At 44.6% G+C, this 23,169-nt stretch overlaps 1 protein-coding gene across 2 annotated transcripts; it reads right to left on the reverse strand.

The window, feature by feature from the left end:
- Positions 1-778: 778 nt before the first annotated feature.
- CNTROB (centrobin, centriole duplication and spindle assembly protein) lies at positions 779-23,161 on the reverse strand. Of its 2 annotated transcripts, none has more exons than XM_029213339.1 (19): positions 21,954-23,161; positions 21,081-21,165; positions 20,749-20,830; positions 20,111-20,267; positions 19,101-19,217; positions 18,771-18,887; positions 18,337-18,435; positions 16,730-16,966; positions 16,252-16,386; positions 6,101-6,234; positions 5,399-5,524; positions 5,035-5,197; positions 4,150-4,411; positions 3,081-3,235; positions 2,754-2,817; positions 2,409-2,579; positions 2,126-2,258; positions 1,560-1,632; positions 779-1,303 (listed from the first exon to the last, which is right to left on the reverse strand). In XM_029213339.1, exons 1-19 carry the CDS (start codon positions 22,224-22,226, stop codon positions 1,178-1,180), a joined length of 2,709 nt encoding a protein of 902 aa, XP_029069172.1. In that variant the 5' UTR covers positions 22,227-23,161; the 3' UTR covers positions 779-1,177. The 2 variants fall into 2 exon arrangements, with proteins under 2 accessions (XP_029069172.1, XP_029069173.1); XM_029213340.1 differs by having other exon boundaries at positions 3,081-3,217; positions 21,954-22,226.
- Positions 23,162-23,169: the final 8 nt, after the last annotated feature.

Raw genomic sequence — 23,169 nt, forward strand, 5'->3', positions numbered from 1 at the left:
AATGCTATGTAAATATTAGTTGCTGGTGTGCAGTAAATTCAAGTTTTGCTTTTTGAAACTGTCTGGAATTTTTTTTTCTCGAATATTTTTGATCCATAGGTGGTTGAGTGCACAGATGCAGAACCCGTGGGTATGGAGGGTTGACTACAAGATCTAAACATTTCTTAATATGAAACACCGTGTGAATCTATATCCTGTCAAGTCTATTCTGGCGCTAACCAAATCATTCAGGGCACATAGAAGGACCCCACCCTCCTCACAGAATCTAGTAAACTGTCCCTCAAACACCCACCTAGGACCAGGCCCTAAGAATCACATCTACCATTATCCCTGCCCCGCACTGTGCTCCAGAGCGGGAAAGCTGTGTGTGGGTCCCAAGGTACCATCCTTCAGTTTAATCTAAAGTGTACTACGGGTTTTTCTGCATTTGTACTACGAAGTTGGGGTCTTTCACACTTTCACACTATTGTCATTTTCTTCTCTAATATTGTTTCTCTTTGTTCATTTTGGTGAGTATTAGGATGAAAGTTTTCACAATCATGGCTGTTTTTCCTTGACAGCACTCTAGTCTTTTATACACGTTTCAAAGCCATAAGAGTGACGATTACAGCCATAACATGTGGCCTGGCTGGAGCAGAATCTGTCCATCAGAAACCTACTAGCGCCATCTGAAAGAATTAAATTATCTGCTCCTTAAACACAAAACTGTCTCCCCCAAAATCAAATTTTTACTGAAACTCTCTATACAATAAATTATTCTTTTATTGAAAGTGTTTTTCTGATTGCTAAGTAATATATACTTGTTTTAGAACAGCTGGAAAATACAGAATTGTACAAAGAAGAAAATAAGAATCATCCATAATTCCACTACTGACCACAGCTAATCACTCTGCGGGTTTTACTCTTGCAACACCAGGCTTTAGCTCACTAATGCTTCTGAAACCTAGCCACAGACTGTTTTCGTTCAAAGCACTCATGTCTTTTTCCACAGAATATAAAATAGAAACATATAAAAAACATACTCAAATAGAACAATGAGGTTTCTTCATACAGTGGTTTCCTATAAATCCTCCATTTTCCAAATTCCTATGAGTCAGAGACTCTAATACAGACTACTGAGATTTATTAAAATAATAATAATAAAAATGAGAGACCAAAGAAGAGAAAGGCCAGGGACTTATCTCCAGATACCCCCTCGACTCCTCACGCTACCAGGGGCAGGGTGCCCACTCTTCTTCCGAGCTGGAGGTCTTTCAGTCTTAGGGGCTGTAGCGAGGCGGCGAGGCAGAGCCTGGGAGGGGATCTGAGAATTGAGGGAAAAGAGAAAAAAAAGTCAGTGTCGTGTCCTCTCAACCACCCCCCTGCCACTGAGGAACAGCATCGTGCGTGGGGTGGGCCAGTGTCAGTCAGCAAAGGGGAAGGGCCACGCTACAGAAAACGGGACCCGGGATCTGAGGGGTCGGGCGACAAAGGACAGAGCCAGCTGGCGGGTGTGCAGAGGGCGAGGGATGAGCCAGTGAGAGCCCCCAGCCCCCCGCCCCCGCCCGACCTTCCCTCACCTCTTTCCGGGGCATGTCACCCAAGCGGGAGTCTGTATTCCTTCTGGGGGCATTATCCCCTCGGCTGTCAGTCCTGCCATACAAATCAAGGGATGAGGATGGGCAGCTGTTCCCCCGACTCCCCCCACACGGGGTGGAAGAACCTACTCCCCAATTCTGTCTCTTAAGAATAAGAACAAACAAGACAGACCCGGGGATCAAACAGGAGGAAACATTGGTGGAATCAAATACTGAGTTATACTAGATTGTCACAATCCTAGGACTCTCAGTTCTGAGCTGCAGGGTAAAGAGGAAAAAACTAAGGTAGAAAAACATGGAGAAGAGATTTTTTTTTTTAAGAAGTGAAAAAAAAAACCAAAAAACAGACAAACAGAAAAGTAGAGACAAAAGACAGGTGCGGAGGAGTGAGAGCTGGAGGAGACTCCGATCTACATCTCACCCTCACTTCTTCCCCAGAAAAGGACGGAAGCTGCTACTCAAAGGACAACGCGCACACTCCACTCTTCCTGCCCACAATCCAGATTCCATCCACCTAGTCCCTCCACCCTTCCCTCCCAGGCTGGTACCCGCTGTGTTCCAGCCTCTTCAGGTACAGCAGCAGATCCTCGGCAGGCAGTGCCCCCCAGCCCCGAGCTTGGTACAGTCGTAACAGCTGAGACACCTCCATCAGCTGCCTCGAGGGTGCGAGCCCATCTCCACCTGAGAGACACATCAGTAATGGTTGTCATCCTAGGGCCTCCCCCAACCCTATCCCAGCTCTCGGAGTCCAGACAGGCCTTCAGTTCCAGGTACCAGCTCCACACCCGAGACCTACCCTTTTTATCTGCCGGTAAACCATGACCTGCTTACCTCTCTCTGGGCAGCCATCGCTGGAACCGCCGCTCTGTGAATGGGCTGAGGGAAGCTCATGGACCCGGAAAAGACTGGACGCCATGGCTAAGGGCACTTTAGTTTTATGGACCGGGGGTGGGAGGCGTGGCGCCTGAGGGGCTTCCTCCCAAGATGGGGCAGTCAGAGGACCTAGCAAAGGAAAGAGATTCAAATCAGGAAATGGGGCAAAATCCAAGGAATCCTGCCACCTTAGCCTTCGTGGGGCTTCGCCACTTTTGCCAGCTCCTAAAGACCCATGCCTGGTAACCGGATCTCCCACCTCTTCCAGGCCTGGCCCCAACCTTCTTCAGGGGTGGTGCTCACCAGACTTAGGGGGCAGCAGGTCGTTGGAGGGGTTCTCGTTGCTCTGGGGCGCTGTCTCCAGCAGCTGTGGGGACAAGACAGTAAGGTTCCCTGAGGACCGCTGAAGAAAGAGACCTCAGTGTCTGAGGGAAGCAGCAACTGGGGAAGTAAGAGCTGGGGCTGGTCACCTAAGTTCCAGAAGGAACTACTGCAACTGGGAGAGGCAGAAGCTGGGACGAAGTCTTAGTCCTAAAAGGCGGATGAAGTCAGCATCCTAGTCTCCCAGAGTAGAAAGAGAAACTGAGGAGGGAGAGGAGAAAACAAGGTGGGACGGGTGGGCCCTCTTACCTGGTGCAAAAAATGCTTGAGGCCCTGCAGCTGGGAAGGGGGCGGCAGCCCTTGCTTCAGGAAGCCATCCCCGTCGGACCCAGGATCTTCCTCAGGGAATGGCCGCTCTGCCCTGTGATCAGGATGGAAGGTCCCAGCTGCAGAGAAGGCCTCAGCTGTAAAGTGAGACAGGGGCGTGTGCTGTAGCGGGGGGTTCTCCACAAATCAGCTCACCACAGGCCTGGAAGGAAAGGGCCTATTCAATATAACAGGGGCAGCACAGCCAGGAGAAGCTGGTCACGGTGGAAAACAGCTGGAGAGGGAAGAACTGAAGGCAACCAAGAGTCGGCACAGCTGAATTCTAAGACAGAAGTGTAGCCAGAAGGGGAAAGCTATGGTACTCGGCTGCTGAATAAATAAATACCACCACAGCACAGAATGGTTTAAGATCAATAGACAGCTCCTTCACCAGAACATGCCCTCATTCTTAATTCTGCCTGGGTTGTCACATTTACACCACACAGAGCACCCTCATCCCCACAAGTCACAGCTGACTGAACCAGGCGTGGCCACCACTCAAGGTCAGCCGATCCAAGGGATGGTTACCAACTCATCAGATCGCCTCTCTTTAAACTGGACCTAAGAAACAGAGGCACCAATGTCTCTGTAAGGTTGTCTAGAGTCTTTCTGGAGTCAGTGTCATGGCTGCTCAACTCACGTGCAAACCAAACTTGTGAGAGCAAGAACCTGAGGGAGAGAGAGGGCTGGTCGACCAAGAGGAAGGAGCAGATGCCGGGGACGCAGAGTCCAGAGCCCACACAGGCCCCAAGAGACGAGGAACAGCTGCCCAGCTCCTGGCAGCGCCCCTGAACCAACCCCAGTTCTCATGAAGCACAGATACGTCACATTTCCATAAGCCTCACTCCCTTTATTTGAACAAACTTGAGTGGATTTCTGCTCCTTGCAATTTATGGTCACTAAGTCATCTGGGAAACGAAATGCTCAAGTCCCGGACAGAAAGCAAGCTAGGTTAAGAGGGAGCCCGTCCGTGTGGGCAAGGAGAACCCCAGTGACTCCTGTCCCCAGTCACCTGAGGATGAAGTGAGATCCGGCTTTGGCTCCAGGGGCTGGAAGGAATGCTGGCTCTGGAAAGTGGGGCCCAGCAGGAGGCTAAGATCTGGGGAGGGGCTGCAGAGAACAGGTGGCAGCACCCCAGGTGGCTCTTCCTGTGCTTCCCGGCTCTGCTGCAATACGGGCTTTAGGGCCACAGCCACGGGGGGCACAGTCCAGATGCTCCTCTCCCCCTTCTCCGGTTCCTGTGGCTCAGGGCTGGAGGGGCCGGCAGGAGGAACCTGGGCACAAGAGAGGGTGCATTTAAAGAGATGAGACATGGCACAGACACTTTTTAATAAGATTACAAATTAGTAGAATGTCCTTAAAAGGAGGTTGGGGAACATTTATCAAATTACTATCAAATTTTAAAATGCTTATTTTTGAACTTACAATTCCATTTTTAGAAATTTTATAGATATACTTGCACAAAGAAATATATTAATGATATTTTTTGCAGCACTGTTTGTAGAAGCAAAATATAGGAAACAACTTTAATGTCCACCAATAAGCACTTGGTTAAGTAAAAAGTCACAAAACTGTGTACAGAAGGCTACTGTTTGGGGGCGGCACTCGAGACACCAGTAACAGCCGCTGCTCCTCGGGGGAGGAACCGGAAGACTGAGGTGCAGGGATGGGATGGAGATTACTTTTCACCGTATATCTTTTTGAACAGTATGGATTTTTTTTTTTTTACCATGTGCATGTCATCATCTATTCCAAAAAAGATTTTAGCTAATAATAAATATTTAATAATTAAAAGAAGGAAGTAGGAGATGCCAACATAGGGGTGAACTATGGACCGCCCTTGGGAGGGAGCTAGATTTCCAAAGAAGGGGTCGAAACACAATGCTGCGCAGCGTACCGGGGGACTGGGCGGCAGGGCGGCGGTGCTGAGCAGGTGGCTTGCCTCCTCCCAGTGGGCCTGCAGCATGGCCTGCAGCCGCTCCAGCAGCTCCGCCCGCTGCTCCTGCAGCCGCTGCCTCCCACTCTGCAGCTCCCGCGCTCGCGCCTGCTCCCGGGCCAGTCTGAAGGCAAGACGCGAGAGGCCATGTCGGCCCTTTACAAAAGGAGGGACTCGGAGAATAGGAAGAGCCAGAAGGGAATATGGAACACGTGAAATTGTGAAAGGCGCTGGGGCCAGTGCGGGAGAGGCCAGGGCTAGAGGAAGCGGCCCTTCACCACTCCCTCTGGGACTGCAGCCTAACAGGGAGACCAGGGGCCGGCACCTGAGCTCATAGTCCTGGGCCACCTGCTGCTGCCTCTCCTCCCGTTCTGCCATTTCCACCTTGAACTGAGCCAACTGAGTGGACAATTCCTGCTGGTGCTGTCCATTTAGCTCCTGCAGCTGCTTCCTGGGAGGACACAGGTGAGAAAAGAGGACTGAATCTTGAGACAGAAGGACTAATCAAATAAGAAAAAGCCAGAACGCGTGCACGTGAGAGCCAGCCAGCCCAGCCGTGGCACAGGCGCATTCAGGAAAGAGGACAGCTGGTATCTTAGGATGGGTTCCCCAGAAGCAGGGACTGAGATGAGGATTTATGGGAAAGTGGTTCATTTAAGAAGCATTTCTAGAAAAAAACTGGTAGGGGACTAGGGCTGAGGTGGGGAGGAGGCTCAATCCCCCAGGGCGGCTCTGGAAATGTTGCAGGTCGAAGCTCACCACTGTGCCCACCAGGAGCAAGGGAGCTGGAAACGTACATTCCTGTGGCCATCAGTTATTGGTTAAGTGCTACTTCCTATGGGGTGAAAATGGAAAATCCCCAAGCATGGCTGGCTCTCCCTGTGAACCTGAAGGCAGCTCTCCCACCGAGAGACTGACGGCAGCCAGTGCGTTGGAAGTTGGTAAAGGGATCTGAGAGGGTCTGGACCGGGCCCCGACACCACCTGCTGCGGCTGGGGAGAGGCAGCAGCCAGTAAGCTCCACGTACCTGTGATGCTCCCTCAGGGAGGCTGCTTGACGCAGGCTGCTCTCCTGAGCCTGTGCCAGCCTCTCTGTCACCCGCTGCTCCAGCTGCACGGCCAGCTCCGACTCCATCTGGATCCGCTGGCTTTCAAACCGGGCCTGGGAGTAAGGGAAGGCAGGGTCATTGTCCGCTCGGTTCTATCTGGGCTTAGAAGAGGATGGAGGATATAAGGTAGACAAAAAAATCCACGTACCAACGTTACCTCATATGCCTAAGAGATAAAGAAACAAGAATTTTGCCACAAGGAGTGAAAGAGGATTCCTTTCCTTATTAAACCATGAGGTGCGCACACCTTATATGTACACAAAAGTAAAAATGACTTTGGACAATAGAAATATCTTTTTTTTGGACAAAAGAAAAGTTAGCTAGAACGATCAAATGTGTTACACGTGTCTGAGGTAACACATGCAATATTCCTGGTGTACCACCTGAAACCCAGGGAGCATTCAAAAAATGTCCGTGTTCCCTCCTCCTAAAGCAGAATCATTGTCTCTATTTTCTCACCTCATAATCCTTCTTCAACTCACTGAAATCTGACTTCCACTCATAGTCCTTCATGGCAAAGAACTTAATTTCTAAATCCCGCAGTGGTTATTTCTCAGTCTTTATCTTACATGATCTCACTGCAACACCTGCCGCCTACATCAGTTTTTCCTTCTAAAACCATTTTCCCCTTCACTCCTGTGATACCACCAGCCACGCGATCTCATTCTACCCGACTGCTCTTCAGTCTCAGCTAAAACTGCTCCTCCTCCAACTGCCCATCAAGGCACAATGCTTCCTTGAGTTCTGTCTTCAGTTTTCTTTTTGACCACATGCTACCATTCTGGGTCACTGATGCTTTTACCTGTGTAGAGCAAATGTCTAGCATTTAGGCCATGTTTTTTGCTACCGTTTATACCTTAAAACACTTTCTAAATCTCTCTCTTTATCCTGGACCCTTCTTCTAAGCTTTAAGCTCATATACCAAGAAACCTACTGTATATGCCTCAAATAGAACACATCCAAAATTGAGCTCATTTGTTTTTCTACCCTCAAACCTTTTCCTATTATATTTCTTGCCTTAGTTAATGGCACCACTCTCCACTGAAACACCCAACCTATTTGAAACCTGGAGTTATTCTTGACTCCTCCCACATCTTTGCCCCTGCCACTGGTCATTTCATTCTATTCAATACTAACAGCTCTCTAATTTACCCTTCTGCTCACTACTACGTTAGTTCAATATTACTTCAAGTCTAACTGATCTCCCTGCCTCTATTCTACCCTCCACCCTCTCTCATTCTGGCCCTAGTGGATCCTCTACTTTGTGCCTGAGTGAATATTCTAAAGCACAAAGACACTCAATTTGTTTCCTTGTTTGAAATCCTTCAAATGTCCCTACTATCTAAGGAATGAAGTTCTGGCTGCTGAAACTGGCTTATAGGGCCCTTTATGATCCCACTCATCTATCTCAGCTCTCCCAAATAGGTTCCAACCATACCAAACTCCTTAGAGTTACCTAAATTCTTTTTTTTAATTTAAAAAAATTGTGGTAAGAAATGCATAATACAAACTTACCTTCTTAACCATTTTTAAGTGTACAGCTAGGTAGTATTAACTATATTCATGGTGTTGTACAGATCTGTAGAAATGTTTCATCTTGTAAAACTGCAACTCTAGGGCTTCCCTGGTGGCGCAGTGGTTAAGAATACGCCTGCCAATGCAGGGGACATGAGTTCGAGCCCTGGTCTGGGAAGATCCCACATACTGCGGAGCAACTAAGCCTGTGCACCACAACTACTGAGCCTGCGCTCTAGAGCCTGCGAGACACAACTACTGAAGCCCACACGCCTAGAGTCCATGCTCCGCAACAAGAGAAGCCACCACAATGAGAAGCCCGTGCACTGCAACAAAGAGTAGTACCCGCTAGAGAAAGCCTGTGTGTAGCGACGAAGACCTAACACAGCCAAAAAATAAACAAATAAATAAAATTTAAAAAAAAACCAACCTGAAACTCTATACTCACTGAACAATAACTCCCCATTTCTCCCTCCCCAGCCCCTAACATCACCACTGTTTCTGTTTCCACGATTTTGACTACTCTAGATGCCTTGTTACCTAAATTCTTTTTTTTAGTTTCACGTGTACAACATAGTGATTCAATATTTTTATACATTATAAAATAATCACTACCCTAAATTTTTTTAATGAAAAAACTTAATATATACTCCATCTGAGCCACTTTAAAGAATCTATCCTACAGAAGGGGTGCCAAAGATTTATGTACAATGATGTTCACTGCAGCACTATTTTTTTTTTTTTTTTTTTTTGGCTGCAACGTGTGGCTTGCGGGATCTTAGTTCCCCAACCAGGGATCAAACCCATGCCCCATGCAGTGGAAGCACAGAGTCCTAACCACTGGACCACCAGGGAATTCCCTGCAGCACTATTTTTAATAGTGAAAAAAACTGACATCAGTGTAAATTTCTCATCAAAAGGAAAATGCTTAAATAAACTATGATTCATCCATTTATAGCAATATTACATAATTCTTAAAAATAACATCTATACATCTTAATTTAATTCTTAAAAATAACATACAATACATCTATATGTATTGACATGGAAAGATGTCTAAGATATATTATGAGGTAAAAACAACAAGTTGCAGCGAATGCATACACATTTTTTTAAAGCAGCAGCCTAGAAACCCATATGAAAAGGTTCTAAAAGGACACAAAGTGATGCGGGAAGGGAAGGCAACCGTTTACTTCTGTAATATTTGAACTTGTATTACAGATAACTTTTACATCTTAAAAATATTTTTTAGAGTTCTCTGGGGAGACTACCTTGAGCCATCCATGTAGAATTGACGACTCCTTTCTCTGTCTTTGATATTTACCTCTGATAAGTTAACTTTGAGAATTTAGACAGAAACTGAGTTTGACTTTAAAACTAGCTGACAAAAAAAAACAAACAAACATGAAATGAGGAAAAAATAATGAATCTAAGAGGTGACAAGAAAGGAGAGGAAAATAAACACTGAATAAGCAGGACAAAATAAGATATAAAGTTAAGACATGGATTCAGCTATGAATAAACTAATTAAATTAAATGAATTTAATGCTCCAGCCAAAAGGCAAATATATAAATGTTGAAAGTAAAAAAGTTAGAAAAATATTTCTCAGGGAAACTCATTTTTTTTTAAAGACCAATATAGATCTATTAATATTAGGCAAGATTAGACTCTAAGGCAAAAAGCCTTGTAAGAGATAGAGTCATCTCATAAGGATAAAACACTCAATTTACCAGGAAAGATATAGCAATTTAAAAAATTATATGTATCTAATCATAACAGAGCCTCAAAATGTATAAAGCAAAAATTGACAGACTACAGGAGAAACAGACAAATCCACACTCAGTGAGATTTTTAATAGAAAAAAAATAAAAAGGGATATAATGACTTAAACAGCATAGTTAACAAACTAGACACATATACAAATAGACATATAAAACTTCACCAAACAACTATAAAATACATGTTTTTAAGCACACATGAAATATTTAGAAAACTTGACCATATATTAAGGGATAAGTCTCAACAATTTTCAAAGAATTTAAATAATAAAAATAGTATATTCTCTCATGATATCCACAAGAAACTCTCCAATGATGGGGGTGGGGACAAGAAAAGAGAGGAAGCGGGGTGGGAAGGGGCAGAGAGAGAGAGAGGTGCAGACAGACAACAGACAAATGTAGCAAAATGTCAATTGATGAATCTAAGTGTATTCATTATACTTACTATTCAAGCAACATTTAAGACAGAAATATTTCAACACAAAAAGTTGGGTGGAATGTACATAAATAAGTAATTTTTTAAAAGACCATGCTCTCTAATCACAAATATTTAAGCTATAAATCAATAATAAAAAGATAATTAGAAAACCCTATATGTTTGGAAATAACCCAGGAGATCAGAAAGTAATAATATAAAAAAAGAATATTATTCAGGGGACTTCCCTGGTGGCGCAGTGGTTAAGACTCCTCGCTCCCAGTGCAGGGGGCCTGGGTTGGATCCCTGCTCAGGGAACTAGATTCCACATGCATGCCACAACTAAGACCTGGCACAACCAAATAAATAAATATTTTTTTAAAGGAATATTATTCAGAACCAAACAATAAGGCAAATATCACATGGGACAAGTTGTAGGATGCACTTAAGTTAATACTTATGGAGGAACTTAGAAGAAGCAAGCATTCATCTTAAGAAGATTTTTTAAAGAACAACAGAATAAAATCAAAGAAAATATAAGAAGTGAAATAAGGTACAGACATTAATAAAATAGAAAAAAAATCAACAAAGCCAAAAGGTAATTTTCTGAAAATATATTTAATTAAATCATGAGTAAGATGGTTTTAAAAAGAGATGATGACAGAAATGACACAAATGAACAATATCTGGAATGAAAAAGTAGAAAAGATGCCAGGGACGTTAAGATAAAATTATGAACAACTGTTAAGTCAATAGATTAGAAAATTTAGACTGAATAGATATATATAGATAAGAGAACACCAAAAATAATTCAAGAAGAAATAGAAAGCCTAAATATTTCTTTCATTTTTTTTTTAAAGGATTGCTTTTCTTTTTTTTTTTTTTTTAATGTGGACCATTCTTAAAGTCTTTATTGAATTTGTTACAATGTTGCTTCTGTTTTATGTTTTGGGCCATGAGGCATGTGGGATCTTAGTTCCCTGACCAGGGATTGAACCCGCAACCCCCTGCATTGGAAGGCGAAGTCTTAACCACTGGACCTCCAGGGAAGTCCCCCTAAATATTTCTAGAAACACTCAAGAAGCAAAATCAAGTCAAATACCAAGTATTCAAGAAATACATATTAAATCCAACCTTACAAACTATTTCAAAGTATAAGAAGAGAGGGAGTAGATCATGTTTCTAGTACTGGCAGATGGTTATTCAGAGTAACTGTTGTGCTGAACAAAAACAAACAAGTTGAATAAGATATTTTTAAAATATATGTATATACATGTATATCTCTTCCTAAAAAGTATCAAAGAGGTAACGAAACAGTATGGAATTACTAGGTCAAAGTAAAGGAAAAATGGGAGCCTAGCCAGGCTAGCAAGCACGGTAGATTAAAAAAAAAAAAAAAGAAATCTTAAAAATAAATAAATAAACAAACAAATAAATAAAGAGACATGTACACTTTTTTTGACAGGAGGGAGTCCAGACATTTAAGAAAATCTGTTAGATCACAGGCTAATCACAGAGATAATGGAACAGAAATGTCAATTACCACACACAAGAAATACCATTTGGAAAAGTCACTATACAAATAGATGGCTGCAGCTGTCAAAAGAAATCCTTGAGGAGGGAGAAAATATGATTTCCAGAGTTACTACATTATAATACTCAAAATATACAGCTCTCAACAAAAGATTACAAAACATACCAAAAAAACCCATGAAAATATGACTCATTCAAAGGAAAAAGAGAATATAACAGGAACTCTTCCTGTGGAAGCCCAGACATTGGGATTACTAGTCAAAGACGTAAAATCAACAGTCTTAAATATGCTCAATGAGCTATTTAGACAATAAACTAAAGGAAATCAGAACAAAGTATGAACAAATAGGGGGTGTCAATAAAGAGATTTAAAGAGATTGAAATTATAAACAGGAACCAAACAGAAATTCTGGAGCTGAAAAGTACAACTGATGATATGAAAAATTCACTAGATACCACTATACGTCTACTAGAATGGCCAAAATCCAGAACACTGACATGCCAAATGTTGGTAAGGATGTGGAACAACAGAAACGCTCATTCATTGCTGATGGGAATGCAAAATGGTACACTCGCTTTGGAAGACACTATAGTGGTTTCTTACAAAACTAAACGCACCCTTACCATATGACCCAGCAACCACACTCCTTGGTATTTACCCAAAGGAGTTCACACAAAAAACCTGCACATGAATGTTTACAGAAGTTTTACTCATAACTGCCAACACTGGGACCTCCCTGGTGGTCCAGTGGCTAAGACTCTGCACTCCCAATGCAGGCGGCCCTGGTTCGATCCCTGCAGGGAAATAGACCCCACATGCCGCAATTCAGAGTTTGCATGCTGCAACTAAAAGATCCCACATGCTGCAACTAAAGATCCCGCAGGTGGCAACCAAGATCCCACATGCCGCAACTAAAACCTGGCACAGCCAAATAAATAAACATTTTTAAAAAACCCAACAAAACTGCCAACACTTACAAGCAACAAAGATGTGTAGGTGAAAAGATAAACTGACAATGGAATATTATTTACCACTAAAAAGTGAGCTATCAAACCATGAAAAGACATGGAAAAAATCATATCACTAAGTGAAAGAAGCCAATCTGAAAAGGCTACATACTATATGATTCCAACTATATTACATTCCAGAAAAGGCAAAACTATGGAGAAAGTAAAAAGATCAGTGGTTGTCAGGGGTTAAAGGGAGGAAGCGATGAACAGTGAAACTAAGTATGATACTATAAAGGTGGATACACGTCATTATAAATTTGTCCAAACTCATATAATGTACAACAGCAAGAGTGAACCTTAATGTAAACTGTGGACTCTAGGTGATAATGATGTGTCAACTGTAACAAACGTACTACTCTGGTGGGAGATGCTGCTAATAGGGGAAGCTGTGGGGGGCTGCAGTTAGGAAGTATATGGGAAATCTCTGTACCTTCCACTCAGTTTTGCTGTGAACCTGAAACTGCTCTAAAAAATAAAATCTATTTTAACTTTTTAAATTAATTAATTAATTAATTTATGGCTGTGTTGGGTCTTCGTTTCTGTGCGAGGGCTTTCTCTAGTTGTGGCAAGCGGCAGTCACTCTTCATTGCAGCACGTGGGCCTCTCACTATCGCAGCCTCTCTTGTTGTGGAGCACAGGCTCCAGACGTGCAGGCTCAGTAACTGTGGCTCACGGGCCCAGTTGCTCTGCGGCATGTGGGATCTTCCCAGACCAGGGTGCAAACCCGTGTCCCCTGCATTGGCAGGCAGACTCCCAACCACGGCGCCACCAGGGAAGCCCTAAAATCTATTTTAAAAAAATCACTACAGGGGCTCAATGGCAGATGTCAGCAGGCAGAAGAAAGGATCAATGAACTTGAAGATAAGCAACTGAAATTATCCCGTCAGATGAGCAGAAAGAAAAAAAAATGAAGAAAAATGAATAAAACCTGGGGACCTGTGGGACATCATCAAACATACCAACATATGCATTAGGGAAGTCAAGAGAAAGAGAGAAAAAATATCTGAAGAAATAATGGCCAAAAGCTTCCCAAATTTGATAAAATTCATAAATCTACACATCCCAGAAACTCAACAATCTCTAAGCAGGATAAACTCAAAGAGATCCACACTGACACATTATTGTCACACTATCAAAAGCCAAAGAGGGAATCTTGAAAGCAACAAGAGAGAAGCAATTTGTCACTTACCAGGGAGCCTCAATAAGATTAATAGCTGATTTCTCCTAAGAAATCATGGAGGCCAGAAGGTAGTGGAATGACATGTTTTTTTGTTTTTGTTTTTTGGGTTTTAAAAATTTATTTATTTTTGGCTGCGTTGGGTCTTCGTTGCTGCGCACGGGCTTTCTCTAGTTGTGGCGAGTGGGGGTTACTCTTCGTTGCCGTGCAGGGGCTTCTCATTGCGGTGGCTTCTCTTGTTGCGGAGCATGGGCTCTAGATGCATGGGCTTCAGTAGTTGGGGCATGTGGGCTCAGTAGTTGTGGCTCACAGGCTCTAGAGCACAGGCTCAGTAGTTGTGGCGCACGGGCTTAGTTGCTCCGCAGCATGTGCGATCTTCCCGAACCAGGGCTCGGACCCGTGTCCTCTGTATTGGCAGGCGGATTCTTAACCACTGCGCCACCAGGGAAGTCCCAACATGTTTTAAAGAAAAACGACTGTCAACTAAGAATTCTATATGGGGAGGGCGAGGGGAATGTGAGGAAAATCCTTCAACAATGAAGGAGAAATTAAAACATTCCCTGATGGATAAAAGCTAAGGGTGATCATTACTAGTGGACCTGACCTACAAGAAATTCTAAAGGGAGTCCTTCAGGCTGAAATGAAATGAAATTAGACAGTAACTTGAAGCCATATGAAGAAATAAAGCCATGTGAAGCAACTGATAAAGGTTGCTACGTAGGCAAATATAAACCTATATTATTGTACTTTTGGTTTGTAACTCCTTTTTTCCAATATGATTTAAAAGGCAAAGGCATAAAACAATAATTACAAATCTGTAACAATAACAATATGAAGGGGGAGGGACAGAGACATATAGGAACAGAGTATACGCTACTGAAACTACAGTAGGTATTATCCAAACTAGGTTATTATTACTTTAACATGTTAATTGTAATCCCAAGGTAACCATTCAGAAAATAACTTTAAAAATATACAGAAAAGGAAAGAGGAAAAGATAACAGTATACTACAAAAATATCAACAAACTATCAAAAAAAAAAAGGCAGTAATGGAGGAACTGAGGAACAAAAACATTTAAGACATAAAAAACCAAACAGCTAAATGGCAGAAGTCCTTCCTTATCAATAATTACTTTAAATGTAAACGGATTAAATGTTTCAATTAATAGGCAGGAATTGACATAATGGATTAAAAAAAAACCATGATGCACCTATACATTGTCCACCAGAGACTCACTTTACAAAGACACAAAAAGGTTGAAAGTAAAAGGATGAAAAAAGATAGTCCATGCAAATAGTAAACAAAAAATGGGGTGGGGGCTATATTAATATCAGACAAAATAGATTTTAAGCAAAAAGGTTATATTAAGAAGATATAGCAGTTATAAATATATGTGTACCTAATAGAGCCCAAAATATATGAAGAAAAAAAATGACAGAATTGAAGGGAGAAAACAGACAGTTCTACAACCACAGCTGGAGACTTCAATACCCCACTTTCAATAATCGATGGAACAATAACGAAATGGAGGACATGAACAACACTAAAGCCAGGCGCTACTCTGGGATTTAACAGTAAATAGACAAAAATCATTGCCCTCATGCACCTTACAGAAAATAAACAAGATACACTATGGGGGAGGTGGAGTGGGGAAATGGGTGAAATTGGTGAAGGGGATCGAGAGGTACAAACCTCCACCTATAAAATAAATAAGTCACAGGAATATAATGCACAGCACAGGGAATATTCAATGATGTTGTAATAACTTTGAATGGTGATAAATGGTAACTAGACTTATCATGGTAATCACTTTGTAACATATATAAAAATATCAAATCACTGTGTTGTACACCTGAAACTAATATAATATTGTAAGTCAACTATACTTCAATTTAAAAAAAATTAAATACTAAGTAAAATAAATAAAAAGGTATATTATGTAGTGTAGTAGGAGAAAAATTAAACAGGGAAGGGAACAGGGATTGTCAGAGGTTGCAGATTTTACTCAGTGTGGTTGGGGAAGAACTCACTAGGAAGATGACGTCTGAGTAAAGAGTAGTTCTCCTTACTCTAAATTCTTATTTATCATACTCCTTCGAAAATGTGTGTGCTAGACAAACTCCCCATCTATCTGGTGAGCTCCTTGTTGGCTGGGGCTATTGTGTTAGGACTATCCCAGCACAGAGCTTACATAGAGGGACCATTCGATAGGTTTACTGAATGCCCACGTAGACACGCACAGCTAGCATCAGTTCAGGGGGTACCGCAGCGTATAAGTTGCTACTGAAGTTTTTACTAACGTCTTCACCCTTGGTCCTCCATGATAAATTAGTTTCCATGTGGTTAGCCCTCCAACTCAATGGGCCACGTGAAAAGTAAAAGTGTGTTCTCTCAAACACTGGCCTCACTAACCCAGAAACTGGGTGTCTCCTTAAGTCAACCATTATAATAAGGAAAAAAGTCTCTCAGAAACTCATTAATGTGTGCTTAGCACACATTTTATGCATAAAAACAGAGGCCCATAAAGGTCAAAATTCTAGTTAGAAATGGGAGTGTTTGCCTGACTCCTGAAAGTCACTCTGCCTCGGACCTATGTCTTCTCACCAGGAACTCTCCTCAAGAACCTCTGCCTCCTGACCTGCACCAGGCTCATCTCCAGCTGCAAGGCGTCTCTCTCTCTCCGAGCTGTGTCCAGCTCTCCTTCCAACCGCCGCACCTCAGACTGCACCAATGCCAGCTGCTGCTGGGCCTCCCGGGCTGCCTGGGCCTCCCTCTGGGTGTTCCCAAAAGAAAGAGAAATCAAACTTAAGTTTGTACCTCATTGCCTGTCTCCCGGTTACCTCTATTCCCCAATTCATCCTCCCGTACCCTAAAAACCAAGCTTCCTCTCTCCTCATATGTGACCTATTTCCTCATCTCTGTTGAATCTCACTCTTCCACCTTCCATGTATTTGATGCCCCCACCCCTTCCTGCAGGCCCTACACTCTCAATCTTCTCTCCCACATATAGTTCTTCACTCTCCATCCCAGTCCACTACATCGCGTTTTCTGACATCCGTCTCATTCAATTATTTTGTCCTTCATCTGTTCCCCCATTCCCCAAGTGCCACTTTTACCTTCTCCCTTTCCAACTGAGCCTGGCTCTCCTCCTGCAGTGCCTGGTAGCATTCCTTAAGCTGATGCTCCTTCTGAGCCCAGGTCTGCCGTTCTTCTTCTAGGGCCACCTGAAGTGTCTCCAACTGTTGATGCTCACTGAGTTGCCCAGCCCGAGCCGCATCCCGTTCTTCCTGCAGGGCCCGGCACCGCTGCTGTTCCAGCTCCAAGCTCAGGGTCAGAGCTTGCCTTTCCTCTTCCTATAGACCCAGGAGAAAACCAAGATCCTTAGCATGCCCTCAAGAGACCAGCAATCTGCCCCCTTACCCCCATACAATGTGCCTGCTGAGAATTATATCCGTTAAAATACCATAGTTAACAAGCCCACAAGATTATATGGTAAATAAGAGCTTCTGTTCCAGAGTTAGGTAGATTTGCGTTCAAATCTCAGTTTGAATCCCAGCTCTGCATTTACTTTGTGTTCTGAGGCACACATCCTTATCTGTAAAGTGGGCATATTACAGTCTACCTTGTGAGGATTAAAGTTAAAAGCGTATGTAAAGAATTTAGCACAGTGTCTGGCATGTAGTAAGTACTCAATATACAATAGCTATCACCATTGTCATCAAAAGAAATTCCACAAAGACTAGAAAATCCAGCCTACAATCATGTACTAGCCAATCAGAAGCCACCATCAGCACTCTTGGATGTAGCCTGTTAGGAATATAAGTACCAGCATGCATGTAGCAAGCATGTGTCATGCATGCAAGAAATTCTAAACCTGGCTACTAATTCATATGGGTAATCTTATCATTTCAGCAATTAAAAACTTGAGTAAGTCTCATCCCATACCTTTTCTGGTCTGCCATAGACCAGGGTTCTCAAACCTGGCTGAACGAAATCACCTAGGAAATTTCTGAAAATATTTAGGCTCCCCAACCCCCCATATATCAAAACCTCTGGGAAAGGGTCAGAAATCTGTATTTAAAAATAATTATCCAGGGCTTCCCTGGTGGCGCAGTGGTTGAGAGTCCACCTGCCGATGCAGGGGACACGGGTTCGTGCCCCGGTCCGGGAAGATCCCACAGGCCGCGGAGCGGCTGGGCCCGTGAGCCATGGCCGCTAAGCCTGCGCGTCCGGAGCCTGTGCTCCGCAACGGGAGAGGCCACAACAGTAAGATGCCCGCGCACCGCAAAAAAAACACAAAAAAACAAAACAAAACAAACAAACAAAATTATCCAAATGATTTTAATGAGGATACAATTTGCTGAGTCTCTAACACTTACTTGGTGGCAGAGCTTACTTTCTGTAGCGTATCTAGCAGAACTAATGTTTTTGTTTTTTTAAAAAATCTTCTTTTATGTATGTATTTATCTATCTATTTGGCCATGCCACCGAGGCATGTGGGATCTTAGTTCCCTGAGGAGGGATTGAACTTGTGCCCCCTGCAGTGGAAGCACAGAGTCTCAACCATTAGACCGCCAGGGAAGCCCCCAGAACTTGTGTTTTAAAGAACACACTTTGCCCTGGTGCAACTCAAATTATGAACTCCCACAATCCATCAAAAGCCCGTAACCCTCTAGAAGTAATTAACAGCCTCTACTGGAATTAACCCAGGAAGCATTCTCACCAGTGTCTCTCTTTCCCGTTGCTGCAGTCTGGCACCTTCCTGCTCACGATTCAGGGCCTCCATGGCCTCAGAAAGGCTTTGTTCCAGGCGGGTTACTGTCTTTCAAGGAGAGAGGAACACAGGACGGAGGAACTGAGGGGAATCCCTGTACTTCGAAAATCATTAACAACGTAAACTCTAAAAGCAAGAGTTAACTAAATGACTTGGGGGCCAGAGAGAAGACCACATGGCGTGAGGAAAGCTGAGAAGACATCAACCATGCAAGTTTGACAGCAGAAACACTGAAGGGAGAGGAAGCAAGGAGAACTGTCAGGCCTGCTATGGCAAGATTGAGGTCAATCTGTCAGGAACCCTGACTCCAGGGCTGTTTCTACCCTCCCCCATCCAGCCGTCGCTGACGTACGTTCTAAAGCCCCATGACCCAGGTTGCACACCTCCTGCTGCTTGCTTCTAGTGAGTTCAGCTGCCTGGCGCTCCTCCTGGAGTCCCCGCAGCACCTCTGTCCGCTCGGCTTCATGCCGGTTCCAGCCCTCCACCACGCGGGCCAGGGTCTCAGGAAAGTCAGATAGAATTTCAAATAATTTTTTTGCCCTCTTTCTGCCCACAGGAGCAGGGTCAACAGCCACCTTCTCCCAGTGGTCAGTTAACCCACCACTTACCCCGGCTCCTAACATGAACAAAGAAATGTTGGTTGGCCTCCCCCTATTCACTATTCCTTGGTGCCCCCCATGGAGAGACCCACCCGCATTCCGCTACCCTGGCACCTTGTCCAGTTGTTCAATCATGATGTCTTTCTTGTGGTCGGCAGTCACGGCCACAGCTAACTGTTGCTGAAGCTCTAGCACGCGGGTCTGCAGGCTCTGAATATGGCGCTCACAATGCTGGGAAGAAGGATGAGGAGTCTGGATGTTGCCATCCTTAGTTTGACCAAAGCTCCAAACTTTCCAGCTCCTCTACAGGGGAAATGGGCTGGAGACAGGGAGCCTGGGTCCCAAAAACAGAACAGGTTTGGGGAAGGAGAATCAGCAATGCTGGAGCCTAAGACCTCCAACACCTTCCTCTACCACCTCAGGAAGCAGGGGCTTAGTTTCCAGCCTCTTCCCTTTTCCAGATCTCCTGGGAAAAATTTCCATGAACCTTTTGGCAGGGGTGCAGCAGCCCATGCTGCAAAGAGTGAGAAGTTACTCCTGCCCTAAGAAGCATATTGGACACAACGATTCAACATGGCAAGGATAAAGGGGAAAGCCTTTCATTTATGGCCAGGCAGTTTAAAATGGAGGAAGAGAAAGTTCCAAAAATGACAACACAACCAATAATTCTGACTCTTCCTCTGCCTTGTCCCTCTCTCTGCCCCCTTCAGATAGGCTGAGGCTCACAGAAACAAAGCTCATTATATCACTGGTAGCTTTGCACAAGCCAACAAAGTTTGTTGTTCATTCACCAAACATGCACAGGGTATTTCTATGTGTTCGGTATATTCTAGGCTTTAGGAAGAAAGTGCTGAACAAGATAAGGCATGACCTGCATGGAGCTTAGGTTTTAGAGGGGGAAAACAAACGAGATATATCAGACTTTGACAAACTACATGAAGGAAATAACAGAATGATCTGAGGGAATAATACCTGGAGGGGAGGTGTGCCATTCTAGCTAGGATGGTCAAAGAAGGCCTGCCTTCCAGCAGAGCCATTTGAGCAAAGTCCCAGCCTGCAGGCCCTTAACCTTCAGCCCCTTTTCTAATCTTTGCTGCTGTCAAAAGGAAGCCTTTATATCTCACCTTGCGACGGGTATGTTCTGAATCCAGTGCATCTCTCAGCCCCTGAAAATCCGGGGGATTGAGTGGGGGCCCTGACCGAAGGCTGGTGTAGCGGGGAAACAACTCCTCCAGGGCTTGGGCTGAGCTAGATGGAGATAAGTCGCGCAGGGGCCGGGTGCTGAGCAAATCAAGTAGAGAATATTAGGGTTGGGAAAGCTTTTGAGATCCACTAGTCCAACTGTGACATTTTACAAATGAGGAAACTGAAACTCAGGGCAGGAGACTTGCCCAAAGTTACAAAGCTAGGTAGATAAGCGATAGAGCCATAGATAGCACGCAGGTTCTGTGATTCACTCTATAGTGCTCCTTCCTCTGTTCCACACTCCCTGCAGTACAAGTTTCAGCAGAAACAAACTAGCTCTTCTGCAGGAAGAAGGACTAGAAGTTGGGAGAGAGCCAGGTACTAAGCAGCAGATGCCCACGTTCCCAAAGGAGGAAAGGGGATAGAAGAAAGGAGAGAAAGGATGAAAACTGAAAGCTAAGTGACAAGCATCTTAGGTCCTTAAGAGATACAAAAGCAGTAAAGGGAGAACTAAACACTAGAACACTTGGCTTTCCAAGAAAGGAAGTCAGCTAGGAGAACCCCAAGGAAAACTCACTTAAGTAAGGTGGCCGTGCTGTCACTGTCAAAGGAGTCCTCTTCCCGTCTCTCTGAGCCGGCACCTGGAGTAGCGGACTCCTCTGTGGGCAGCCAGAGAGGCCCACAGCCAGGGTCAGGTAAGGACAGGAACAGGGACCACTTGAAGAAGAGGTCCTTCCTTTCTACTTCACCCACTCCTCCTGCCCTCTCCCAAAGAACGGGAACCTTTCCTCCAGAAATCTCTTATCTCCGAGGTCTAGGTCGCCACCCCCCACACACCCTGCTTCCTTTCTCCACTTTTTCCCACCCCTTAAATCTAGGTTCTCCTTTATAGGGAAGGGGTTTACTCACGATAGGCCGTATCTCGTGAGGTTTGGAGCATGCTCTGGAGTTGACCCCTAACACTTTCCATCTCAAAGATATGCTTGGAACCATCCTAGAAAAAGCAACATGGAAATCAGATGCAATAATCCATAATCTACCTACTGTCAGGGTAGACAGCATCCAGTAGCCCCTAAGGCCCAAGAATTTTTACTCTCACACCTGGGAAAACAAGAAAAATAGGACTGACCTAGTAAGAAACTCAAATGTCTACAGAAGCCAGAGAGGTAAAGTAAATGAATTAATTGGGCACCTTAAGACAAGAGTAGTGAGGATTCTTGCCAACTAGAGAGCAAATATCCTGTCTAAAGACTCTGTAGTCCATGGCTATCAGTTTTTCAAACTCTGGGCGGCCTAACCAGTCTGCAGATTGGTTATGATACTTGCTCTATCTGACACTATCTATCTATAACACGTATAATTGATTAAACTGTGTTTTAATGATTTACATGCCAAATTTTGAACCATATGATCAAAATAGTTTTGAGCTGGAAGGATCTCAGCATATTTTCCTTAAGTCCCTAGTTCCCTCTTGGGATGAAGAAACGTTATCCTCACTCCCAGCACCCACATCCCAGTTAAAGCACAGCAACCTATCCCACAGGTGTCTCTGAAAGAAAAAAAAAAAAAAGAGCTAGTAGTTTCACAACTTTCCAAATTATGGTGGCCCAGGCCACTCTCTACCTCATAAACATTTGTTCCCAGGAACAAGCATGACTGACTGTGTAGTTAAAAGGAATTTGGAATCCAACAATAGGAGTTCAAGTCTCAGTAAAGCTATTTTTTTTTTTTACCACTCCCAATCCCAAGACCCTAGAGGTTTCCAAGACACACCTCCCTCACCTTCTTCTTCAAGTTGTTCTCCAGTCCAACCGACAAGCTGTGACTCAGTTCTTGGGCCAAGCCATCTAACACCTCATGAGGAGGTGGGAAGGTGGCGGGCAAGAACAGCTGGGCTCGGGCTGTGCTCTCTGCCTGACGACTGAGGTGCAAAGAAGTATACAGCTGGGAGGTCACCTCAGAGGATGCTTGGTTCAGCCCAGGGGCTTCTGATGAATCACTCAGGAGATCCTTGGCCCGGAGAGGTGAACTGGGGCTGGTAGCTGATGTTGCCATGAGTACAGGGAAGAGACAACTGGAGACAGCAGAGCTGGGAACTCCTGGTTCTGCTTTAGGAGAGCACAGGGGGAAAGTACCCCGAGAAGGAAGATTTGGGAGAAAGGAGGAAGACTCCAAGTGAAGGATTCTTGTTGAATGAGGGTATGGAGCCTTTCTGGTTAGAAGAAAGGTTTCCAACGGTTCCAGAGGCCATGCGAGAGGGCAAAAGTATTTCTTTCCACAGCTCCTGGTAACAGTGGAAAAGGAGGGTGCAGCAAGGAGAGGGTGGGGACAGAAGGCCTGCTGCAGTTCCTCTGGAGCACTGAAAGCTGCAGATCAACTTCTGGCACAGGATATCACTGGTCAACTGAGCTCTTAAGTTTTCACACCCAGAACGTGCAAACTGAAACGGACCCAAATCCAACAGAGGCCTAATTTCCGTCCAGCTGCCTTATTTGCCCCTCAACTGGCTGTGGTCTCAGAGGGGCAGGAACCTCATGCTCCCCACCTCCCCTCTCCTCCCACTGCACTCGTTCTACCCAGGGTCAACTCTCTAGTATATCCCCTCCGATCCCTCCTGTCAAGAAAGCCATAGCAAGGTCCCTAGAATCCCTCCCTCCCTACTATCCCCAAAGAAACTTGGTGAACACTCAGTCACGCCCTCAGACGTCCCTAAAAAGTACGCCGCGCTCAAGCCTAGCCTGAGATCCCCTACCCCGACCACCCCGTTCCAACTACTCTCCACACCTCCAGTCCTCGGCCACGCAGTCGGCCAAGGTGGGGACAAGGGTCTGCCCCCTCCCCTAAGCCCCAGTTCGGCAACACCAAGACACCCCCCTTCTCGCGCCCTTCCCTACAATCAAAACCGTTGGCAGCCTCCCGCCCACAGTCCGCAGCCCCGCCTCGCTCGCCTCGATGACGTCACCAGTCAAGGACACCTTGTCTTCAGCCGCTCTCACAG

The sequence above is a fragment of the Monodon monoceros genome, unplaced genomic scaffold, assembly GCF_005190385.1.
Source record: "Monodon monoceros isolate NGI ecotype Baffin Bay Population unplaced genomic scaffold, NGI_Narwhal_1 Super_Scaffold_9, whole genome shotgun sequence".
In the NCBI taxonomy this organism is placed as follows: Eukaryota; Metazoa; Chordata; class Mammalia; order Artiodactyla; family Monodontidae; genus Monodon; species Monodon monoceros.

Bases quoted from the DNA above. Each gene is read 5' to 3' on its own strand.
- CNTROB (XM_029213339.1), bottom strand. From the start codon at position 22,226: ATGGCAACATCAGCTACCAGCCCCAGTTCACCTCTCCGGGCCAAGGAT. The intron at 21,166-21,953 runs GTGAGGGAGGTG...TGCTTTTTCTAG, and splicing joins AGAACAACTTGAAGAAGAAG to GATGGTTCCAAGCATATCTT. The intron at 1,633-2,125 runs GTACCAGCCTGG...TTTGTATGGCAG, and splicing joins AAGAGGCTGGAACACAGCGG to GACTGACAGCCGAGGGGATA.